At 41.5% G+C, this 23,340-nt stretch overlaps 3 protein-coding genes across 3 annotated transcripts; all 3 read right to left on the bottom strand.

Moving 5' to 3' along the window:
* Nucleotides 1–2,561: 2,561 nt before the first annotated feature.
* TAS2R5 (taste 2 receptor member 5) lies at nucleotides 2,562–3,534 on the bottom strand. Its single transcript, XM_014787777.2, is given in 3 exon segments — nucleotides 2,562–3,067; nucleotides 3,070–3,165; nucleotides 3,168–3,534. Coding segments are annotated over 3 exon segments (873 nt in total). The 5' UTR covers nucleotides 3,439–3,534.
* A 6,485-nt stretch (nucleotides 3,535–10,019) lies between these two features.
* TAS2R4 (taste 2 receptor member 4) lies at nucleotides 10,020–10,922 on the bottom strand. The gene has a single exon (XM_004430820.1). It carries the CDS (start codon nucleotides 10,920–10,922, stop codon nucleotides 10,020–10,022), a length of 903 nt encoding a protein of 300 aa, XP_004430877.1.
* A 10,593-nt stretch (nucleotides 10,923–21,515) lies between these two features.
* On the bottom strand, nucleotides 21,516–22,466 carry TAS2R3 (taste 2 receptor member 3). The gene has a single exon (XM_004430684.3). It carries the CDS (start codon nucleotides 22,464–22,466, stop codon nucleotides 21,516–21,518), a length of 951 nt encoding a protein of 316 aa, XP_004430741.1.
* Nucleotides 22,467–23,340: the final 874 nt, after the last annotated feature.

Genomic DNA, 23,340 nt, shown 5'->3' with positions numbered 1-23,340 from the left:
CAAAATGTTGTTCTACATTCTGCTGAGAAATGTCTCTTTGAATCTTGATCTGCTCTTTCTTAAAGTTTTATAAACTTTCTTTTTGTCTTTGATATTCTTAATTTTTTTTATAATGTGCTGAAGGTTTCTCTTCCACCTTATTGTCTTGTTTGGTACCCCTCAAGCCTTTCAATCTAGGTTTTTTTTAAGTCATTAATTCTTCAAATATTTCATTCCTTCTGTTCATTTTTTCCATCTCCTTCTGGGACTCCAGTTACATAGATAATTACCCTGTTATTTCTATGTGCCCTATAGCTTTTCTTTTTTTTACAGTTTCATCTTTTTATTGCTTCCTGATACCTTCTGAGAGAGTTCTTTGAGGTGACCTTCCAGTTCATTAATTCACCATCAGCTGCATCGAGTCTGATGCTTAATCTAATTGCTGAGTACTTTATTTCATCTAATTTAAAAATACATATTTCAGAAGCCAAAGGGGAATCAGACTTTTCCTTGCCCCAGGACCAGTCAGCTGGGCAGGTGTGTGACCTACAATCAGCTAATCAGAGGCTCTTAGCTAGGATTTTGGACATCGGAGCTACGATTCAAAGGGACACATTCACAGAGGCAGTGACAATGTCAAAGACACAATGCTGACAGTTGAAATGTGAGTGGTGGTGCCAGCACCAGTTCCTGTAGAGTGACTTGGTTGTGTTCTCAGTTGTATAAACCCTCTTGGGTCCCATTCTGATACTGACTCTCCACCCTTCCCATTGATTCTATGAGATAGCCAATTTCCTTCCAATAAATTTATTTTCTACTTAGGTCATATGAAGTTGGACATATGAGTTCAGATATGGGAAAAGTACAGGAGAGTTGAAGCATTAATTTCTTCCTTCTACACAATTCAGATTCTGTATATAGTGTCATAAGTTATGCTTCAAAAAAGTAAAGTTAAAAACGTATTACTTAAAGTTATAAAATTAATGACTAGAAGAATGACAAATAAATAAAATGAATCAAATTTAGGAGAGGGAAATGGATTTGGGGTTAAGTGAGATAATCCCCAAACTTTGATTAACGGGATTCAAAAGTTACAGTTCAAAGTTGATGAACCAAGAAAGAGAGGCAAAATCTTATTATTTAGACTTGTGAAAATAATCACTAGAAGAACTAAGACAAATGGTAAAATACAACTATATCTGTGCAGTGGAGCTAATAATGGGGAGTGAAATGGGAAAATGTTGCTATTTGTTTTTTACCTTTCTGTACTGTTTGAATCTTTTTCAGTCCTCCTCTAGGCTGTATCATCACAAATCATACCACACAATAGAAAGGAAGGCTAGTAATATCTACACGCACAAACCCACGTGCACATGGATCCAGCTGCAGCTCTGAGAATGCAAATTATAAAAGATTTAATTACATAGGAATCAATTCTAGACCACAGATTTGCCTCTAAATTTGTTTTCTTGGAGAAAACACAAAGCAGCCTCACAACCATCATGAGCTAAATCATGTTACAGAAAAGGAAGGAAATCTAATCCCAAAAGGCGACTGGGAGAATGCAGGTGTTTTGTCCCTAAGAAAAGCAAGTCACAGAAACTTCAGTCTGTCGTGAGTTTGGATCTTGACTCCCAGGCATCCCACCAATACCAAACTTGAAAGATTAGTTGCTTATTTCATCTGTTTAAAAATACTCATAAACTTGAGCATTCCACTTTGGAAAACATTCATTAAGTGTTTATTATGGGCTAAGTAGTGTTCTAGGCACCAGGAACCTAGGAGAAAACAAAAGCAGACAAACTTCCTGCTGCCATGGATTGGACATTCTAGATGGTCGCCCTCCAACTCAAAGACTTGGCTAAAACTCTGACTTCAGGCTGTGGAGAAGCCAGAGTGGAGAGTCAGGACAGCTAACTGACCAAAGTGAATAAGGCTTGACCTCTTTGGGGAGCAGTGTTCTTTTTGAGAGCAGAAGCAAGTGCCCCTCACTCCCATCTTGCCCCACTCCAGGTCTTGGGCTTTGGAGCTTAATACAGATCATAGCAGCCAACTGACTTTTATCCTAAAAGGTAATTCTAGGGCTCAAAGAAACTTCCAGAAACATAAATATGTTTTGCTTTGTTTTCCAGTTAGATAAATAAACCTACAACAGTAGAGAAATGAGGAAATTATTTTATACTTCCTTTTTTTAAAAGCTTGATTAATGGATAGGTGAAATTTCATAGAAATTAATGATCACTACAGTAATTGTTCCTAATCTCTGTTTCCTATAACAGGAAAAACACAACTTATACATGTGTAATTTAAAAAGAAATGAATTATTTGCTATATATAAACAATATAACACCTCTTTTACCAAACATAAAGCTCCAGCCTTGACTTCTATAATACATTAAAACAACATAATTTGCATTGCCAAAAGAGAAATAGTATTGGTTTTTATTCTATTTCCTGTTGCCTACTTATTGATTTGGTGTCAAAGAAGGAAAATTTTAAAAGATGTGAAAGTCAACTCCCTTGTAGAGAGCTATCAAAAGAGTGTCTCAAAAAAGTATCCTGACCACTCCTTTCTCCCCAGATCACAGGCCCCAGGATCTCCAAGCGCACACTGTCTTCTACAAGATTCTCTGACAAATCTGCTGCACACTGGGATTCCTCATGATCAATATGACAGAATGAAGAGAAGGATAGGCAGCCATGAGTGTCTCAGAGATGAAGACAGTGGTGAGATTAGCAGGAGAATACCTGGAGGTGATGAAGAAGGGGCTAGCCAGGACGTAAACCATGTAAAATACAAGGAAGAAGCCCAAGGACTGAAGGACACTGATGTGAGCCTTGACCCGAGCATCCCTCCTACCAGCTGTATGGACCTTCATCTTCCTGTGGTGTCTATACAAAGAGACAATGAGCATCCCAGAGGAAACAAGAAACACCGTGAAAGGCACCCTACTTCCTGCACTGAGACGTAATATATACAGAGAGTGCCAGTTTGAAAAGGGATATAGAATGCTGCTGTTTCCTCGGGAAGGATTGCAGGGCTTTAAGCCAATGTGGGCTACAAGTAACAAACTGATCATGAGGTACCCCAGAGACTCAGGCAATAGGCCCTCTGCTTCAGCCACAAGTAGACAAGGTCGAAGGTCGTGATTTTCTTGCAGTAGAAGACACCGAGTAAAGTGGCAACCACAGGCTGGCCTGGCTTACCAGGACCCAGAGATAGCAAAGCCAATGGCTGTTCTGGAAAAGCAGAAACAGGCTTAAATCCACTATAATCAACCAACGCAGGAGAAATCAGCAGACAGCCAGGCCCAGGACAATGAGGTTGTATAAGGACCCCTTGAATTTTCTGACCCATTCTCTAAAACTCCAGACCACAAGGACTCCATTTCCAACCAGGCCAATTAAAAATTCAGGCACTGCCACCAGCATCAGCAGTCCTAGGGCAGCAGGCACCATGGCTGGGGAGAGGAGTCTCAGGAGGTACCCTGCTTCAGTGCCAATGAATGTGTGTGGCTCCTGGCTGAGTTTCAGATACCCTGAAGGTGAGACCACACTCACAGTGAATTGTCATGCTACAAAATCTACATTCGGTCTTTTCCTTCTGTAACCTGTCCTCAAGGAGAGACTAAACAGATGTGACCAGGAACAGAGAGTTTAGGAGTTACCAGCTCCTCTGTATTTGTGACCATATGAATGAACCCTGAGCCTAGACTCAGAGATTTGAAACAGTACCACAGATACCTACTGTCCTTCTCAAGAGTCATGGGCTAATGTCTAGACACCAGCACGTAATATAAGAAGACCTCTCAACAAGAAAGACCAAATCAAAAGAAAGACCAATCAAAAGGTTCTATACAGGGCCAAATGTGAGCTCATACATATAAAAAGAAATTTTATTTTCATGAAAACTTTAAACATATAAGCATGAAAGCTGAATAAACTCAGAAATTAAAAACATATTTCATTACTCAAGAGAGAAGTAGAAGTTTGGGGGAAGAAAACAGTGAACCAAAACATATTATATTTAAGTGCCAAATAATAAAAAATATAGAAAGTCAAGTAGAGGAGCCATTACCATAATCACGGTCTTTGAGGTCATCTGCCCTTTGTGATCACTCATCCACGCGCACTGGACTTAGCACATTATCTCGCATCAAGGTCTTAGAGGAAGATGAGCTCAAAGAAGTGAAAAAAGACTAGCAAAGTTATCAAGAAATATAGGAAAAGTGCTTCATTTATTGGCCAGATTCCAACTTCCCTGGGACCAGCTCAACACAAATGTGGGGTGAATTCTAAGATGGCCCCCAAGATTGCCACTCCCTGGTGTACACACCCTGAACAATCCTTGAGCAGGGGTGGGACGTGAATAAGAAGGGATGTCACTTCTGTGATTAGGTTACATTATATGGCAAAGATGAAGGGCTTTTGCAGATGTAATTAAGGTCCCAAATCAGTCGAGTTTGAGTTAATCAAAAAGGAGATTATCTTGGGTGGGCCAGACTTAATCAGCTCAAGTCTTGGAAGAGGGACTGGGCCCTCCTGCTGGCCTTGAAGAATCCAGTTGCCACACTGTGAGAAAGCCACATGGTAAGAAACTGCAAGAGACCTCTAGATGCTTGGATTGGCCCCCAGCTGACAGCCAGCAAGAAAACAGGGACCTTGGTGCTACAACTGCAAGGAACCAAATTCTGCCAACAACCAGTAAGCTTGGAAGAGCACCCTAAGCTCCAGAAAGGACACAGCCCAGACAACATATTGAGTGTAGCTTGTGAGACCCTGCACAGAGGACCCGCTTAGGCTCTGCCTAGACTATGATCCACAGAAACTATGGCACAATAAATGTATGTAATTTTAAACTGCTAAATTTGTTTTGCAACACAGAAAACAAAAAACCAATATAGTGTTCAAACCAAACTAGAAAGAGAAATTTGATTAGAAAGAAGGAGGAAGGCCAGGCTAGCTTCTGAGGAAGGCAGCATGGATGTGGAGGAAAGAGTTCTGTACCAGAGGTCAGGAGCCCTAGAGTCTGGTCCCAGCACTGCCTCGGGTGCTCTGTGAAGCTGCAGGCAAACCACTGCCTTCTCTGGGCCTCAGTTGCTCTACTAATAATATAATGGGATTGCAGGACTAGATTTCCATTCATTCAGGTAAGATTTACACAGTTCTTATTATGTGCCAGGCACTGTACCAGGTACAGGAACACAACAGTGAGCAATACACAGCCCTTGCTTCCAGGGAGCATACATTCTACATCATCTCCACCCAGCTGCGAGACCTGGCAGCTGAAAACTCTGGCTGCAGCTGTGCAGAGGCAGAGGAGAAGGACACAATCTGCCACTGGCCAGAAAACCTGCATGAGGCACAAACCTCTCCAAGAGCAGAGTTTCTATGGAGACTTTTGACAGCAGACATAACTGCTCCTCTCTTCCACCCTGCCCCACTCTAGGTCCTGGGCAGTGGAACTTCATACAGAGCATGGTAGCCAAGTGACATGAATCCAGAAAGCCTAGTCTGGCCTCAAAAAAAAAGTCACCAGAAATATAAAGTGATCTCTTGACAGACTACTTTACTACTGGCATTAAGAAAGGCTAAACCACATAGGGAACTGAGATAGTTAGTTAATTCCAATAAGAAAAATGCTTACCTAAAAAATGTCTAGCAATTAATGCACAGGTTCATCTTTTATTTTAAACACACATTATTTCAAAATTATAGCTATTTTGTATTTCCTTTTATCAGGGGAGACGTAGTGTATTGGCAAAGAAAATTGGATTATCTGCAGTACTTTAGATAAATGTGATACTTTCCATGAAAAACATGAAAACTCAGTTTAGACTTCTGGAGTTTATTAAAATAATGCACTGTGCATTGCTTAGAGAGCAGTAGTTCTGGTTTCTATTCTGTTTTTCATGTTAGCTTCTGATTTTATTTCAAAATCAAAGAAGAAATGAGAAGAAGAATTGAGAACAAAAATTTTAATTGATTTTACAGTAAATTAATTTTACTCTTGGCAATTATCTAGAGTCAGAGCTGACTAGATCTTTCTCCTGTGTCGTGGCCTCTAGGATCTCAAGCATAGGCCACCTTCCACAGGCTTCTCCAACAAGTCAGATTCCTCATGACCATTATGATAGAATGGAGAGAAGTGTAGGCAGCCGTGAGTGTTTTAGAGATGAAACTGTGGTGAGCTCAGAGAGCGAAGAGTTGAAGATGATGGGAGAGAGGCTAGCCAAGGCGTAACAAGCCATGTAAAGGAGAAAGAAGTAGTTAAGGGATTTCAGTTGCAAAGACTCGGGTCTGACACTTTAACCCCCAAAATGCCCTCCCCCGACCAGGCTGCAGAATAAGTACAGCTCCATCCCTTATTCTACATCTGACACATCTCAGTGGCTCAAACATTTTGCATTCCTGGACACAGGCAGCCTTTTTCAATGCTTCCCAGAATCGTGCCTACAGCTACAAAATGGCATCGAGGCAACTTTTCTGTAGCAGCTGTTAATCTGGGCAAACTAATCCTTCTCTTAATGTGCTGCATGAGTCCAGAAACTCAGAAATTGAGCAGATTAAGCATGTTGTTAACAAGCACGTGTAACAGGAACAAAAATTATAAATGTACATATATTTATAGTTTTTCCAGCTTCTTTGGAGTTCTTGCTCACTGGGTCAGTACCACCTCTTGGGGACCTGAATTCAGGTATTTGGAGGGAGGAGGACGTGCCCAACTACACCATCCATGGCCTGCATGCAGCAAGGATCGCAGTCTTTGGGGAAGAACATGGCACCATCTGCAGCATTGTTGGGGTAGAAATGAGGGTAGGAGTGAGGGGACTTGGCAGATGAGAGCAGGAACTATTTCTGTCTGCTTCCAAGAGTACGAAAATTTGGGGGAGAGAGATAAGTACAGTAGACAAGATTTGGGAGACCCTCTAGGAGGCAGGGCTTAATTCCCCTTCCCTTGAGAGTAAGGTGGACTTAGAGACTTACCTCTAAACAAGAGAATCTGGAAAGGGGAACAGAGCAAACGGACAGTGAAACCTGGCAGACACCACCATAACCATGCAATCACAGTTAACCTGACCAGGGATAAGTCACAAAGATATCATGTACCCCTCATGTGACGTGATGAGAAGGGCGTTTCACTTCCGTTGTACTCTTCCCCAAAAGCCCATAACCCCAGTCTAACTATGAGAAAAACATCAGATAAACCCAGATTGAGGGAGATTTTACAAAATGCCTGAACAGTAATCTTCAAAACTGTCAAGGTCATGAAAAAGAAGGAAAGATTGAGAAACATCACAGACCAGAGGAGACAAAGAATACCTGACAACTAAATGCAACGTGATATCCTGGATTGGATCCTGGAACAGAAAAAGAACATGAGTGGGAAAACTGGTAAAATTTGAATTAAGTCTGTAGTTTAGTTAATAGTTAACGTGTCAATGCTGTTTTCTTAGTTTTAACAAATGTACCAGGTTACATAAGATATTAACATCAGGAACACTGAGTGAGGGGAATATGGGAACTCTCTATTCTCTCTGAAACTTATCTGTAAAATAAAATAAAATAAAAAATTAAAACTTTACTTTTGAAAAGTTATATAAAACTCAGTTACATAAAGCTGTTTGAATAAAAATTACATTTTTAACAATTTGAGAATTGTGTTTTTCAGAGGAGAATGAGGTTTTCCCATAACATTACAAGATCATGCTAAGAGTCAAGCAACAGTGATGGCAGACACAGCTTTCTGCATAGCTAGTTGTCTATCCAAAGCAAAGTGCTCACAGGTTCATGTTAACACCAGCCTCAATGGGACACAATCCTCATGACATGCTCCCTGTAAGGGGAATTTATAAATTGGGCACTTGTGGCCATTCATAGAAAGGCAATGTGCTTCCAAGTCAGGCTTTGCTTTTGCATCCCAACTTAACCGGTTAGTGGTTATGTCCTCAGATAAGTCAGTTAACATCTCAGAACTTCAGAGTCCTCTTTATAAAAATTATGATAGTAATGTTTACCTCACAGGACTATTGTGATGACAAAAGGACATAAGAACTTATTTAGCCTGGTACCTAGAAAATAGTATTATCTAATCAACGTTATTTTTCTTTCCTTCCTCAGTGATTTATCTCCATAATCGCTCCTTTCAATAAAGTAGGAGAACACCTGAAGTCTGCTATTATTCACAATATGCAAATCCAGGATGAACTGAGTTACTGCTTCTAAAAAAAATGTGATTAGCTCTGTGCAATTCCAGAATTTCTGGAAAGCAAGAATAAAGATGGGATACTGATTATCTCAGGCCTTTAAAAGCACACACAGAAGTCAAAGATATAGAGGGGTAGGTGGGAGCTAAAGAGAGAGATCTTCTGAGTGATATCAATATATTTACTTCCTCTTGAGATACCTGGATTCAGATCATCATTATATAGTCATTGTCCCAACTATGAAAGAAGCAAAATTGAGACAAATAATTTTCCTGTATTTAAAATAGGTCAGAGGGGCCGGCCCGGTGGCGCAAGTGGTTAAGTGCACACGTTCCACTGCAGTGGCCCAGGGTTCACCGGTTCGGATCCTGGGCACATACTGATGCACTGCTTGGCAAAGCCATGCTGTGGCGGCGTCCCATATAAAGTAGAGGAAGATGGGCATGGATGTTAGCCCAGGGCCAGTCTTCCTCAGCAAAAAAAAAAAGAGGAGGATTGGCAGATGTTAGCTCAGGGCCAATCTTTGTCACCAAAAAAAAAAAAAAATAGGTCAGAAATGTTATCAAACCAGTCAAGTATGTATTTAGACACCTCATTTGCAAGCAAGCTGTGCATCCTCTGAGTCACTGACCCACAGCCTCTTGCTCCTTCCTACTGACACAAAGTTACAGTCAGGCCTTTTCCCAGACCCTATATACCCCACAGGCATAATTCAGAGAACAATCTAGCTGTTCTGACATGATGTTACTGCTGGTGCTCCCACAGAAGACTGACCCCACACCCACCACACTCAATTTGGAGAGAATGGTGCACAGTCTGTGCCCCTTCCCCTGTTGTTGTCCCTACAATATTCCATCTTCAGATTCCTATTCCTCTGTAACCATAGTCCTACTGTTCCAACTCAAAAATAACATACAAACGAACAGCATTCTCTCGGAGAACTGTGCAGTGCCAACACAACTCAATGCATAAATTCATAAACAGATGACATAAATTCACCAAGTTCTGGTGGTACCAGTCCAGTGAGTCCTCTTGGCTTTCTACCAAATTCCATATCAGATGATGGGGTACAATCTTTTATAAAGTTGCACTAAGACTGTGTTAATTTCACTCTCTGGCACTTGCTTTTGACCTTAGGCCAGTTCCCTGGATTTTAAGATCCTTGGAGCCATCCTGGATTGGGCTTCTTTAATACTAATCAATTCCTTCCACCTAACAACTCTGGCCCTTCCCTTCTTTCCAGAACAAACCTAGAAATTCAGTCCTAGAGTTTCTTAGTAGTAATAGCTCAGTTACTGTCACCCAGCAAGTTGAGGACCCTTTTTCTGTACATTGCCCATAATGTACCCGTTTCTTTCGCCCTTCTCTTTCCTCACATTTCTCTCTGAAAATTTTTTTCCCATTTTTGTACCCTCTTGCTGTGCTTTAAGGCAGTCTAGTGACTCCCAATGACCATTTACCCATTGCTAAGCCCTTACCCAGGGCTGCTCAGCTAAATTTCAATGATGTGAACTATAATGTATTCCTTAATATGGGGTAACTTCCCATTATACGTAGCCAATGGGACAATGTGATCTTCATTATCCAGGGATGCAACACCCATGCAAAATAAATAAGTAATGCCTCAAACAAGTTTCTTAGAGAAAGTGCCTAATTTTAAAATATTAGCAGAAAAAAATGGAGAATGAAGTAAAATACAGGCAATCACAGGCCTGGGAAGTCAGATCAGCAATTACAAAAATGAATTCCTCATATCACTGGGAAAACTACTAACAGAGAAAACCTTGCTACCAAACCATGAGGTGACTCCAGCCACTATTTACTACTGAAATTCTACCATTTCTTGCAACAAAGAATCTTCTTTGCTTTTGTTTTCAGTTTAGGATGAGTGAGAATAATGAGAACAGAGTGTCCTGGAGGGTAAAATGTAGAAATAATCATACACATGCACCTGGCTTCTAAATTCATCCCTACAGGAGAAGGGAGATAAAGGAGCAGGGCAGCAACTGAATATGGAATGTAGAGGATGAGGAAACAGATCATCAGCTTCATCGCACCCACAAGAGCTTCAGTCTGGGGATTCCAAAAACCAGTGGCATTTCTCTGCATCTTCTGTATATGTCTCCTCAAGGAATTTATTAACAAGGAAGCAGAAGTCACATTAATGCTGAACTGGAGAAACGAGCTCAAGGTCAAAGAGGTCACCAAAAACAAGGCACCCTCATTGATGTTAAATACTGTGCCATTTCTCCCAGTCACAAATTCAGCGATGGGTGATGTCTGTTGGAGCACAAGGTACAGGAGAGTGGTGAAGGCAGAAATCAACACACAGGCCAGCAGCAGCCTGGGGATCTTTGGGGAGAGATTTCGTTTCAGCAGGAGAAACACTGAGTGTTGGAAGTTAGTAATCTTCACACAGTACAAGGCGTTGAGCAAGGTTACACACCAGAGACTATTAGAGTCCAAAAACATCCAACACGACTGGAAAAAAGTGGGTAAGTAGACTGACCTTTCAACATTTAGAGAGCTGACGTAAATAATATGCAGTAGCAACATTCCCAGCATAAGAAATCTGGTGATGCCCAAGCTGAACAGGATCCTATCGGAAGAAGAGATTCTGTGGCTATTGACCCAAGTCTTGTAATTGACTACTGCAATAAACAGATTCACAATGAGTCCTACAAAAGTCAAAATTACTGAGACAGTAACAGAAGAGATAAAGAATATCTGAAGCATCTTTACTCATTGAGGATTCAGCAGTTGTGGTGCTGATGCTGAGAGCAGGAGAAATACTGAAATGTACCAGTAGGCACCAGTACCCAGCCAGGAAGGACGTTTCCTTTTTTAATTTTCCCTAGTGTGGCAAATGAGCCATTAGTGGTCTAAGAGCCAGCTGCTTTTACTGAGATGCAAATCTTCCAAGGATTGCATTACTATTTCTTCATTCATATCCTGCTTTCCTTAGAAATGCCTAATTAAAACAGTGTAGGTGAACCTGGAAGTCCACTCCTCCAAGAGAAGGAAAGCTGCAGGGAGGAGTAATGGCAGGTTCCAAGGACTTCTAATCCAAATAATAGAGTGGCAGTCCAGCATTGTTTCTGTCACTGTTTCACAGTGAATGCAGCTTTTCTTCATAGAAACCCCAGATACGGTGGGAATTCCCATGTCTCATTCCTACCCATCGACCCCCCATCCACACATCTATGGATTACCCAAATCCAACTTCTCTACCCCCTCTAATCTGTTGATGTTGCAGCCATTTTCTCCATCTGTCATTCTGGCAATGCCAACGTTACTTTTTCATCTCTTAGCACCTACACTGATTTACAGTTATCTAACAGATCAAGTTCAAGGACCTCACACTTCCTTGAGAAAGCCTTTTTCAATTAACTCCATCCTTTCATGATGATGTCTTTACTTTGCATTCCCTCACCAGCCACATATATGGATTTGTGCCATAATCATTTGCTGTGATCTGCTTTTGCTTGGAAAAGAAACGTCAGCCATTTCATGTGTTTCCTTTATAGATCTGGGTTTATGCTTAGATCACACATGGCTATTTCCTTTTAGGCATTTAACTGCCAATCAAAATACTCTGGTATCAGATACACAGTAGTGCTTTAGTTATAGTTTTGTGGGCAAATAAATAGACATCTCATTGCCTGATTTCTCTGTAATTTCTCAGATAGTACAGGGCACAGTATGCCTGGCAAATTATATTATCAAAGACCATGAGCGAGTGCAAGAGTATGGATCTCTTATCTACTCTAGCAGTTGGGTGAAACCGAGATGCAATCCTGGATGCAGCCACATATAGGTTACCAAACCAGCATCAAGGTAACGCATACAAAATCCTATTACCAAATCCAAATAGGAATAGACAAGAAGAAAGAGCTAAGATATGAAGATTACCAGGTGCAGAAGAGGGAAGGAGGGAAGTAAATTCATGAAGCCCTTTAAGACAGATGACAGGAAGGCAAGCCTGGAGGAATTCCCTGATCTGGAGCCCAGATGCTTACAAAAGCTTTTTGTACAAAACTAATGGGCACTGACAGAGGCATGCCTATGCCTCTGTCAAACAGGCAAACACAGAGTGAACAAGTAAGGTAATGATTAAAGAAAAGAATCTATTATAGAACATATTTCTACTTAATTATTTATAAAATAGATTACTGCATCAAAGCAATGAAGTTGGAATATTAATACCACATTTAAGTAGAATAAATTATATAGAGTAAGATATAAGAATTAAAGATTCCAAAAAAGAGGGGGAAAGCCAGTATTGGGCAGTAGTAGACCTCATTCAGAGTGTGATATACCAAGTTGTTGGTTTCTCAGTAGCAGGAGGTACTATAAGTAAGATGTGATCACATTAGCTAGCATTATCAGTGAGTAAGCTGGTTCTGTCGGAGGTATTTCTGAAAGGGTCAGTATGGGAAAAGTGTTAATACCACCCTTTCTCTTTCTGCATGAGAATTTGACCTTCAGTTAAATAGAAATATCTTATGGAGACTCCCTGCTTTGGGCTTCCTTGAGTGTGCTGACTCTTATGTGTGTGCCCTAGAAGCTATTCTATGAGATTATTACAAGAGAAATTGGCACCTTGGGGACACAAAGCTTTTACTTTAGGGCAACTCCCACCCTTGCCTGATCTCTTCTCCTTGCACCTGAGCTGTATGACCAACAACAAGGACTCTGCAAAAGAGGAAAGCCTGACACTGCCCTGCTGGTGAGCTGGTCCCTGAACTATATATATGCATCTGAGTAGACTGGTGCCAGACTGGCCTAAGATAGTCTCATAAGTCTGACTATTTACTGGAGCCCATGAAGACCCACTGGTGGGTGCACTGCAGTCATGGATCCAAACTCTGCTACCTGGCAGATCCCTAGGAAAACCTTTAGGGCAAATATTCAAAGCAAAAGGATGACTTAGCTTATGCGATGAAGGCTTTGAAGAATGAGATCAGTCACAAATAAATATGAATTACAAACTCTGAATTGTTTTCAAAAGAGTACCAATGTTGCTTAGGAGGAAGAAGGAAGGCAACTTCCATTTCTTGGGCTTTTTTGAGTGCTTACTCTGTTCCCAGCAGTGTACTGGGCATCTTAAATCTCAGATGCTTAGAACAGTTCTAGGAGGACAACATGGTTAGCCCTATTTACAGGTAAAGAAAATGAAGATCAGAGAACATAAATGACTACCAAATATCACAGAAAACCAGTGGCTAAGTTGGAAGGTCTTTCTGAGACTGAGCTCTTTCCACTATAGTAGGCTGCCCCTCATTGGTTCATTCATTCAATAAATTGATATTATCAGCTAGGCACTTTAATGTTAGGTGCTGGAGAAACAGAAAAGAATCACCCACAGCACACCCTGTTTCAAAGAACAGAAAGAATAGTGGAGAGACAGACAGACAATTAGGTCAGTGCATTAAGTGCTATAATAAGGACAAACAAAGGGTACAATGGGAGTGATCAGAAGGGGCACTTAACCCAGCCTTGAGGGCTCAGGAAAGGCTTTCTTAAGAAGACATAAATTAAATCTTGGGGATGCAAAGCAGTTTCCAAGCAAAATGCTAGGGTGGGAGGAAGAAGGATATGGAAAACAGAGAGAGAACTCTAGGTGAAGACTCAGAGGTGCCAAAAGTATGGTAGGTTCAGAAAACAAAAGAATGGAGGGATACAAGGAGAGGAAGAAATGGTGAGAAATGAAAAGGGAAAGATAAGAGATAGATCATGAAGTATTTATGCCATTGTTGGTACAGACTTTCGACATAAATAATCATTATAGTAATGTGATCAGAGGCATGTACAACATTTTAGGAAAACACACAGAATCAGTGCTTAACTTTATCTTAGAAGGTCAGAGAAAGTTTCCTGGAGGAGGCAGGTCTTGAAGGATAAGAGGAGTTAACTAAGCTGATGTGTGAGAAAGGGAATTCTAGGCAAAGAAAGCAGCTTATGCAAAAGTGTAGCAGCTAGAAGAGTTTGGCATATTTGGGAACTAAAGTAGTTCAAGGTTCTTTTGGAAAAGTGAGGAATGAGGTGACGAAACTAGATAGGAAAATAGGGGTCAAATAATGAAAGGCTTTATGTTCCAAGCTAAAAAGTTTGGACTTTATCGAAAGCAATGGAGAGCCATTGCAGGACTTTAACACAGCATTATGATTGTATTTTCACTGTATGAAGAACACAACCCAAGAAATGTGGAAACGCTTTGCTGGAAGGGGATGGAATTGGATACAGGAAACTAGTTAGAAATCTGTTGCAGTCACTCTGATGGGTTGAAAAGAGTAGAAATAGAGACTGCAGGACATTTAAGAGAAATGTTTTTAAACTACAACCAAAGGGATCTAGTGATTAAATGGATATTGAGGCTGAAGGATAAGGAAGAATCTGGGACAATTTCCAGAATTCGAGTGCACTTAAAAAAAACACTTACCCTGGGGCCGGCCCTGTGGCGTAGTGGTTAAGTGAGTGCACTCGGCTGCTGTTGGCCTGGGTTCGGATCACGGGCGCACACCAATACACCGCTTGTCAGGCCATGATGTGGCGGCCTCCCATATAAAGTAGAAGAAGATGGGCACAGATGTTAACCCGGGCCAGTCTTCCTCAGCAAAAAGAGGATTGGCATGGATGTTAGCTCAGGGCTGATCTTCCTCACAAAAAAACAAACTTACCCTGTATGTCTTTTAGTGAGACAAGAAGCTGAATAGGCTGCAAAAGATTAGACTTGCAAAAGATTTTAGGTGGCAGGGAGCAAGAGAAGGTAGATAGAGTATTCAGACAGCAATGTAGGTCTGATATCTGTGAGAAGGGAAGGGGAAGGAGGAAGAATCGGGTAAGGAGGATCCTAAACTGCAGCATAGTTCCAAGAAAGGTTCAGTCAAGCTGATGGAGAGAACTTGGGCCAAAATTGCCTGTTGGAAGAGTCTCATGTCTCAGAGGAGTGGACCTGCCTTAGTACACCACAGTGCTCCATCATTGGCTAAGAGCAGCCTGCAGGAAGGGTGGCCTTGCTGTGGTGGATCTCAGCAATTATGCACCCCACAGCAGGAGAACTGAGGAGTGCATTTTCATGGTTGCCACAAAAGGGAGCTAGAAACAAAGATTACCTGTGCCAGAACCCTCTGGTGATAAGATGATCCCTTCATCATATCTGAAGCATCTGTTTCAATGATGCAGAGATGAAATACTTGTTTCTGTGTCTTTATTGCCCACTAGATGTGATGTTTTTGAGAATAGGAACTGATCTAGTACAATGCTTGTTGTAAAGTGAGTGTGAGACAAATGTCTGTGTATGAATGAATGAACTGGAATCAAGATAAACCAGAATCAAAACGGAGTCAGAAATTTACTTATTCCTGGAATATTACAGAAGCCGCCGGCAGCTAGCCAGAACCCATCTCTTTCTCAAAGAAATCTGCTAGCTGGGCAGTAAGGGTACAAACTTGAGCAACCAAGAAAAGTTCAGAAATCGTCTCTCTCTGGCTGCGAGTACACTATTTGGCAACAGATAGACATTGAGGCTACATAGAATATACCGAGAAACTCCACTTAACGAATTTCCGAAAATATATTTTTCAAGGTTAACCTGGAAATGTTGCTCTGGTCATCTGGCGAGCTCCATAAAGTCACAATGACAATTTAATTGTAGTGAGGTCAACAAAATTTACTCACTCTACAAATTCAGATGTGCAGAGAAAATAAGGTTCTTAATTTTGTCTAAACCTACTATGGTTTTTCTCCTGAACCCCCATCTACTAGTTAGGAGAAGTGTTTAATCCAACAGAATAATGCAAAGAATGTCTTCAGAAAAATGTTCAGTATCCTTCAATTTACAAACAAAAATCTCTGAGACCATCCTCCCCAGGCAACACTTCTCTCCTTTAATTAGGGGCCAGGTGTATGGGGAGAGGGGTGAGATTAACTCTACTTCATGGAGGCAGAGAAGTGTCATGTCCTCTTAAAACCGGCAAACAAGGGGCTGGCCGGGTGGCGCAGGCGGTAAAGCGCGCACATTCCGCTGCGGCGGCCCGGGGTTCGCCGGTTCGGATCCCAGGTGCGCACCAACGCACCGCTTGTTAGGCCATGCTGTGGCGGCGTCCCATATAAAGTAGAGGAAGATGGGCATGGATGTTAGCCCAGGGCCAGTCTTCCTCAGCAAAAAAGAGGAGGATTGGCATTGGATGTTAGCTCAGGGCTGGTCCTCCTCACAAAAAAAAAAAAAAAAAAAAACCGGCAAACAGCCATTGATGATTAAACAGATAGTAACTATGGGAGACTGGAATTTGCAAACTCAAAATATGTCTCTGCCTGAATGACATTTTGACCCCCACCCCCACTAACTGACCAAAGGAGTTTGGGATGGGAGGTCTGCCCCCAGAAAAGGCCATTACTATAGATATCTCCGGGTACCTGGGTGGGTCGTGCTAAACCCATTCTTAGTTCTAGTTACCCTTTATGAGAGACAATTACATTTGTAAAGAAAATCTCCATTTGTAAAGGTATCTTCTTCCCCGCACCAGGAAGCAATGGGGATGGGCTTACCTAGAAACTTGTCAGAATGGAAGGGGAGGACTTAAATCTGCATGATAAACTTACTCAGTGTTAACTGTGCTGTTTGGGCAATATGCTAGCTGACTATAGATGACATCTCCCCAAGCCTGGGTTACCATGGTAATGGGTGTTTGAGCTATTTTTTTTTTCAGGAACTGAACCCCTTGTCCACTTCAGGCCGGATTGAGACCACCAACCCATCAACTGGGCCCTTTTGACGGCAAGAGGTTGGAACTCCACCCTCAGGGCATGCTAATGCTGCCATTCTGTGAAGATGTGTCCTACGAAGAAACATGAAGCCTGACTAGCTTGCGCAGATCATCAATTACCTCATCTCTCCTCACCTCCAATCATTTCAGACCACCTTGCCACCTTCCCCATAAATACCCCTGAGTCCCTATTTTCGGAGAGGCGGAATTGAGACTTGTTCTCCTGTTTTCCTCACTTGGCTTCCTTGTGATTAAACCCTCTCTCTCTGCAATCTCGTCATCCAGGTGATTGGCTTTCTGGGCGGCGGGCAAAAGCAGACCTGGTGCAGTAACACTCTCCTGCAGTGTCCTTGTCTCCTCAGGCTTCCCGAGAGGGATCCTTGTCCCTTGGTTGCTGTTTGCCCCGACGGCATTCAAGGCTGATTCTCTGTCTAGGCTTTGCTCCTACTGACTGAAAACACGGAGCTTTTAACCAGTCCTCAAAGAGGGAGAAAATCAGGACTCTCACCTGCCCTACTTGCAATCCATTTTCTCTCTGCCTCGTCTCCTTCCCACCATCCCCTGGGGGCTGGAAGGAGCAGGTTTTCCCTTATATCATGTCCTCTTATACCACTAGCAACAAAAAATTTCATGGATTCACTGTCATAAGACTAGGACTCCACAAGGTACACACTTCAAGCTCAACCCTTGATAGATTAAAATACTAATAGCTAATACTTTTTGTGCATTACTATGCTTTAGTTGTTAAAACACTTTACATACATTGTCTTATTTAATCCTCACACTAATCCTAGGAAGTATGCCCATTTTATAGTGAAGGAAACTGAATCCAAGGAGGTTTAATAACTTGCCAAAGATCACGCATCTAATGAGTGGTGGGGTCAGAATTTGAACCCAAACGTTCAACTAACACTCTTAGCCACTACAGCATACGTGTTTCCAGTCCAGCAAAATGTAGAAATACCAGAAAATAATATACAAATTTTCGGCAGCAGTTGTTGGAGTTTATAAGGTCACTTTTGCTTTCTTAAAACAGAACTTCTTGCTGAATACGAACAAATAACATTGACATTCCTTTCCACTTATTCCAAGTCAAGAAAATCACAAAGACAACTTAAGATCCTCTAGATAGCCCTGCTCATCAACAGTTGAGAATTATTGCAAATATGTATAAGGTAAAGAGCACTGGTAAGCACTGAAACTGTTTGAGAAATGTTGGAATATAATTTTGGGGGTTTTTTGGTTTTGTTATTTGTTTTTTTCATTTATAATCCTCCTGGTCCCAAACTACAGTTCAATCGCATTAAGTATCAGGACCTATGAACTTGGCCCAAGAAGTCAGAGAGTACTAAAAGTGAGAAGTAGTCCCATGAGACATAGAACATAGGGGCCCCTGATGGAAACTTGGAAGGTCTTATAAGCTACTGTCATAATGTGCTGTTGATTCATGCGTTAAAGTCCCCAGCAATACACCAAAGAATAGATGTGTTTGGAGGAGACACGTGACCTTGGGAACAAGCTCCAGCATATAATTAGATTCCAATTGCAAGGACAATTCTCGTCCCCACAATTTGACCCAAAGTACCTGGTCATAGTGGGGAAAAGCCATGCTCTGGTCCCTTGTGCATGAAACAACTAGATTGAAGATTCTTACGGGGTTTAGCAACTACAATTAATTCTCTGAAAGCCAAACAAAACAAACAAGATGGCCCCTTCCAGGGTTTCTCAAAACTGGGCCTGAGGCATTAGGTAATTCTTCCCCATGCCCTGGGACTCAGTGAGGAGCTGGCACATGAGGTATTTCCCCTGGTGGATTTAGAAGACCATGTCCTCTCCAAAATAGCTGAAAATTGTGCCTCTAGCAACAGGTGAGACTCCTTTCCACAGCAACTCATCCACTACTCAGATCCGTGTCCCCACTCCCACCCCCAATTTTGATTAATGGCAGTCCAGATATGGCTGAAGTCACATAAGAAGTCTGAGATTTTCCAGGAGTTGCCTCCAAATTTCTCTGAAAGAGGAAGCAAGAGGGGTTGGGGATGCCACACCGATGAATGTGATTTCATTTACTTTCAGGAAAGGTAATTCTGCTCTCGGCCAACTGGACTACCACAACAGACTCCCACTCAAGAAAGTCTACATTTTCCATCCACACCCCGGGTTCCAGTAGAATGACCAGCAGTGGTAACTTTAGCACGTTCACTGCACCACATCTAAATCTGTTAGGTCAGGGTAGGATTTAATGGAGCCACAGTGGAAACAGAAGGGAAGGATCCTTCATAAGTTAGCCAAAGGCACCAAGAACAAAACAACACCCAAGCCAAAGTCTTTAGTAAAATGTTATGTTCAGCTAAGAGAGGAAAATCCCCACACCTAAGGCAGAAGGCAGAATCAGGAACTCAGGTAAGCGCTAAAGAACCAGAAGGTCACAGCTAGGTAGAGAAGTTGTCAAAGTGACAGAAAGTAGGAACAAGTACTCAAGAGTGGATGAATTCAAGAGCAAGGGGTGAGGGTTAACAAGGCAGATGCCAATCGAGACGGCACGTATTTCCACAAACTGCCCTGTGCTGAAAAGAAGCACAGATTTTTATTAATTACTGAAGTACCCATTCAGATTCCTTATATTTTACTAAATTACAAATGAATATTAAATCATTCTTTTAAGTTTCAACAGATATCTTTTTGAAAGGGAATTTTAAGTTATGTCAGAATGAGGAATTTTCCTAGCAGCTTCAAGAAGCAAGTATCAATTTGAAAGCAAACAATGCAGACCAAAAGATATTTTATTCATTTAATTTTAGAAATGAATATATAAATCCCAGAGCAATCCTAAAATTAATTTCTGGTAACATATAACCAAATGCCAAGTAATGTAATGACCCTTCATGCTATGTCAAAATATAACCCCTTTCCCACAAAATAACAACAATAATAATAATAACAGCAATATTTATTGGATGTTTACTCTGAGACTCCAAGCATTTTTCATGTGTTAACTCACTCATTTCTTCCAACAACCCTATCAACAAAATACTATTACTATTCCCACTTTACAAATGAGGAAAATGAAATAGAATGAGTTTAAGAAACTTCCCCAAGGTCATCCTGTTTGTAAGGACCAGGGTCAGGATTTGAACCCAGGCGGTCTATCTTCAGAGTCCACATTTTTAGCCACAAAACTCTATACATGAAAGCCCCACTAGTGACAGAAATCCAGATTCAGAATTGCCATGTGTCCTAACTGAATGTGTTTGAGAATTCTTCATGATCTTAAGCAATAATATTCTCATTGACTTGTCACCACTGTTCAGTGATAGGAAGTAAATCAGTGCCTACGTAATTTTATTAAAATAAAAGTGATTAAACTTATAAAAACTGCTTAAATTATCTTTTTATAAAACCCTGAGATTTTATTTTTATTTTTATTTACTTATTTTTTGTGAGGAAGATCAGCCCTGAGCTAACATCTGCCAATCCTTCTCTTTTTGCTGAGGAAAACTGGCCCTGGGCTAACATCCGTGCCCATCTTCCTCCACTTTACATGGGACGCCACCACAGCATGGCTTGACAAGCGGTGCGTCAGTGCGTGCCCAGGATCTGAACTGGCAAACCCCGGCCCGCCGCAGCAGAGTGCGCGCACTTAACCGCTTGCGCCACCGGGCCGGCCCCAAAACCCTGATTTTAAAACCAGATATGCATCTTGGTTAAATAAAAAAAAAAAACTACTTGGACTTTTGCCCAATCTGAAAAATTAAAAATTACTTGAAAATTTGCTTTAGCAAAATGACAAAGGAATTCAAGAACTATTGAAATTGAAGTAAAATGACTTCACCACCAGACTGGATTGGAACCTAGTACTATCCAAGGGTCTTGATTTTCATTCCACTGCTTTTGTCATTATGCAATAGATTTGTGGAAACTTATCTTGTGGGAATTGCTGTACAATTCACTGTTAGTTACAATAATAGCCTCACCTATTATACAACACGCTGTGCTAAAATGTTAGCACACATTGTCTCATGAATCTCTAAAACCCTGTGAGGTCGATGTCACAGTTTGCATTTTAAAATGAGAGAAGAGAGAATCAGACAGCTTATTAAAGTAATTCACCTAAGTTACTTTAATTATCTGCCACAAGTCTTGGAAAATGGACAGAACCAAAATTCAAACCCAAGTCTGTGGGATTGCAATGATTTTGCTCTTTCCCTCAAGACCACTACACTGTTTTATTTACATCAGCTTATCACTGCAGTATAAACTTTAAGTTAAAGCTAGTAATCAGCTCATTATATCAAGCTGATAGTTATTAAATATAACTCCATGTCTATATAGTAAGAGTATTCTTACTAAATTGACATTTTCCAAAGATTGTTTTACCCTCTCTAAAACAACCATACAAAGAGAGGCCATAAGAAGTGTCCTCAAGTGGGACAGGGCAAAGCAGTAGCGTCTCTCTCCTACTGATGTTACAGAACTGGGGCCCCGGGAGGGTCAGGAAGAGCCCTGTAGTCTTGACCCAGGCCGAAGGACTCCCAGGCTCCTTCCTGTGCCCTCTGCAGCTCTATGGGGAAAAAGATCCCTTGGATCCAGACTTCAGATGACCAGGCTTACACCAGAGCATCTCCACAAACATCTGCTTCAGCTTATTGTTTCCCAGAATGAGAATAAAGGAGTGGCCAGCAGGATAAAACATTGTAATTATTTCTCCAGTCATCTTAACCATCTTAGTTCCTGGTAGGATATGACCGGACGTTGTAATTACAAAGGCAAGAAAGTAAAATAGGAAGAAAAAGAGGAAGGAGAGAATGATTTTGATGGCCCTCTTGTGGGCCTCAGTGCTTGGATCTCTGGAGCTGGTACCATTTTGCCGCATCTGCCGCACGTGCCTCCGCAGGGACAGGATGAGCAGAACGTAGGAGGCCAGAGACACAATTAGGGGAGGGAGGTTCCACAGAGTCCCAAGAACATGGATCAGTCCATATTCACTTCTTTTCTTTCTAATGTGCTCAGTCACATTCCCTGTGCCAATAATTCCACAGAAAACAGAATAGATCTTAAATTCACGGATCAGAGATATGGCACTGCCACATGATAAGAGCAGTGCACCCAATAACATCCATACAACCACCCTGGAAACTCTCCACTTGAGCCAGAGGAATGTAGGGTGGGAGAAACTGGCAATTTTCAGGCAGTAGAGGACACTGAGACAGGTGGCAAGCCAAATACTCAGATGATTTGTAAATGTCCAGAAAATATCAATAATTTGCATTACTATCCCTTCATCACGTACTTTGGAATAGAACACCATTAAAACACCATCAACCAAGAGAACCCACAGCACAACGATCCTGGAGAGAGCCAGGTTAGTGATGATGAAGTCAGACAAAGAGATTCTCTTGTTCTTGAACCAGCTGCTTCCATTGACCAACTCTATGAAACCATTCCCCAGCATTCCTAGAATAAACTGAGTGGTAGAGAGAACCAGAAACACCCACTCGGCGAGTCCCAACATATCAGCTATTAGGCAGACTTGATTTTTGTTCTTTCTGTTGATGTACAATCTCCTTGCTGATTTTAAATTTCTCTCTGTGAGTCTCACCTCTACCTGTTGCTTCACTGTCTCTTGTCTCTGCCCAATTTAGTCTGTTGTAGAGCACAGTTTAGTGAACCCTCTCTGGCTCTTTCAGGTTAGTCTGTCCTCCTCACAGACGCCACGGATTGTCACATTCCATCTATGATCTAAACTCAGCAGCTCTTTGCTAACATGCAAATATAATAGTGTCCAGTGTCACATAGGGAAGGAAGAGATCTGAGTCATAAAGAAGATGGAGGATTTGCACTCAATTTCAAAGGGAGTAGGGTTCTAAGCTACCTGGAACAGAAAGGTGTGTCACCAGAAGAGTTACACAGAATCACTCAGAAGAGTGAGAAGTCTTACTCCTCAGGAGGGAGAACCCAGGGACACAAACAGAAAGGGGAAATTCCACCATAAGGCACTATCAAAGTCACCCTGGAGGAAGGTTTAAGTGCATAAAATAGAAAAAGTTCAGTGTCGCTGGTCCTGGATTAGAATTAAAAGGTGTGCCCCTTAAAGTATGCCTCACATGAGGGGGTTCCAGGTTCTTCCCTAGTGAGCCATATCATCAGAAATTCTTAACTACCTGAATATTTGAATGATAACAATAATGAAGTATAGCATATAAGCTATTCAAAATATGGATTTTTCAGAGTGCATGACCACTGTATTGATAAGCCAATAGTAGTTCCGGCTGACAGAAATCACACACAGACACCATCTGTCAACCAAAGAAGGCTTATTTATCTAAAACAGTGCCTTACAAATTTTGACCATGACCAACAGTAATACTTTTTATTTTATATATACG

The sequence above is a fragment of the Ceratotherium simum genome, chromosome 1 (assembly GCF_057802395.1).
Source record: "Ceratotherium simum simum isolate JZ-2026a chromosome 1, ASM5780239v1, whole genome shotgun sequence".
NCBI classification, from domain to species: Eukaryota; Metazoa; Chordata; class Mammalia; order Perissodactyla; family Rhinocerotidae; genus Ceratotherium; species Ceratotherium simum.
Note: the sequence above shows the minus strand (reverse complement) of the source record. Positions and strands in the feature narration are given on the sequence as shown.

What these genes read in the sequence shown, in the direction of transcription:
- TAS2R4 (XM_004430820.1), bottom strand. Translation starts at nt 10,922, where the DNA reads ATGCTTCAGATATTCTTTATCTCTTCTGTTACTGTCTCAGTAATTTTG.
- TAS2R3 (XM_004430684.3), bottom strand. Translation starts at nt 22,466, where the DNA reads ATGTTGGGACTCGCCGAGTGGGTGTTTCTGGTTCTCTCTACCACTCAG.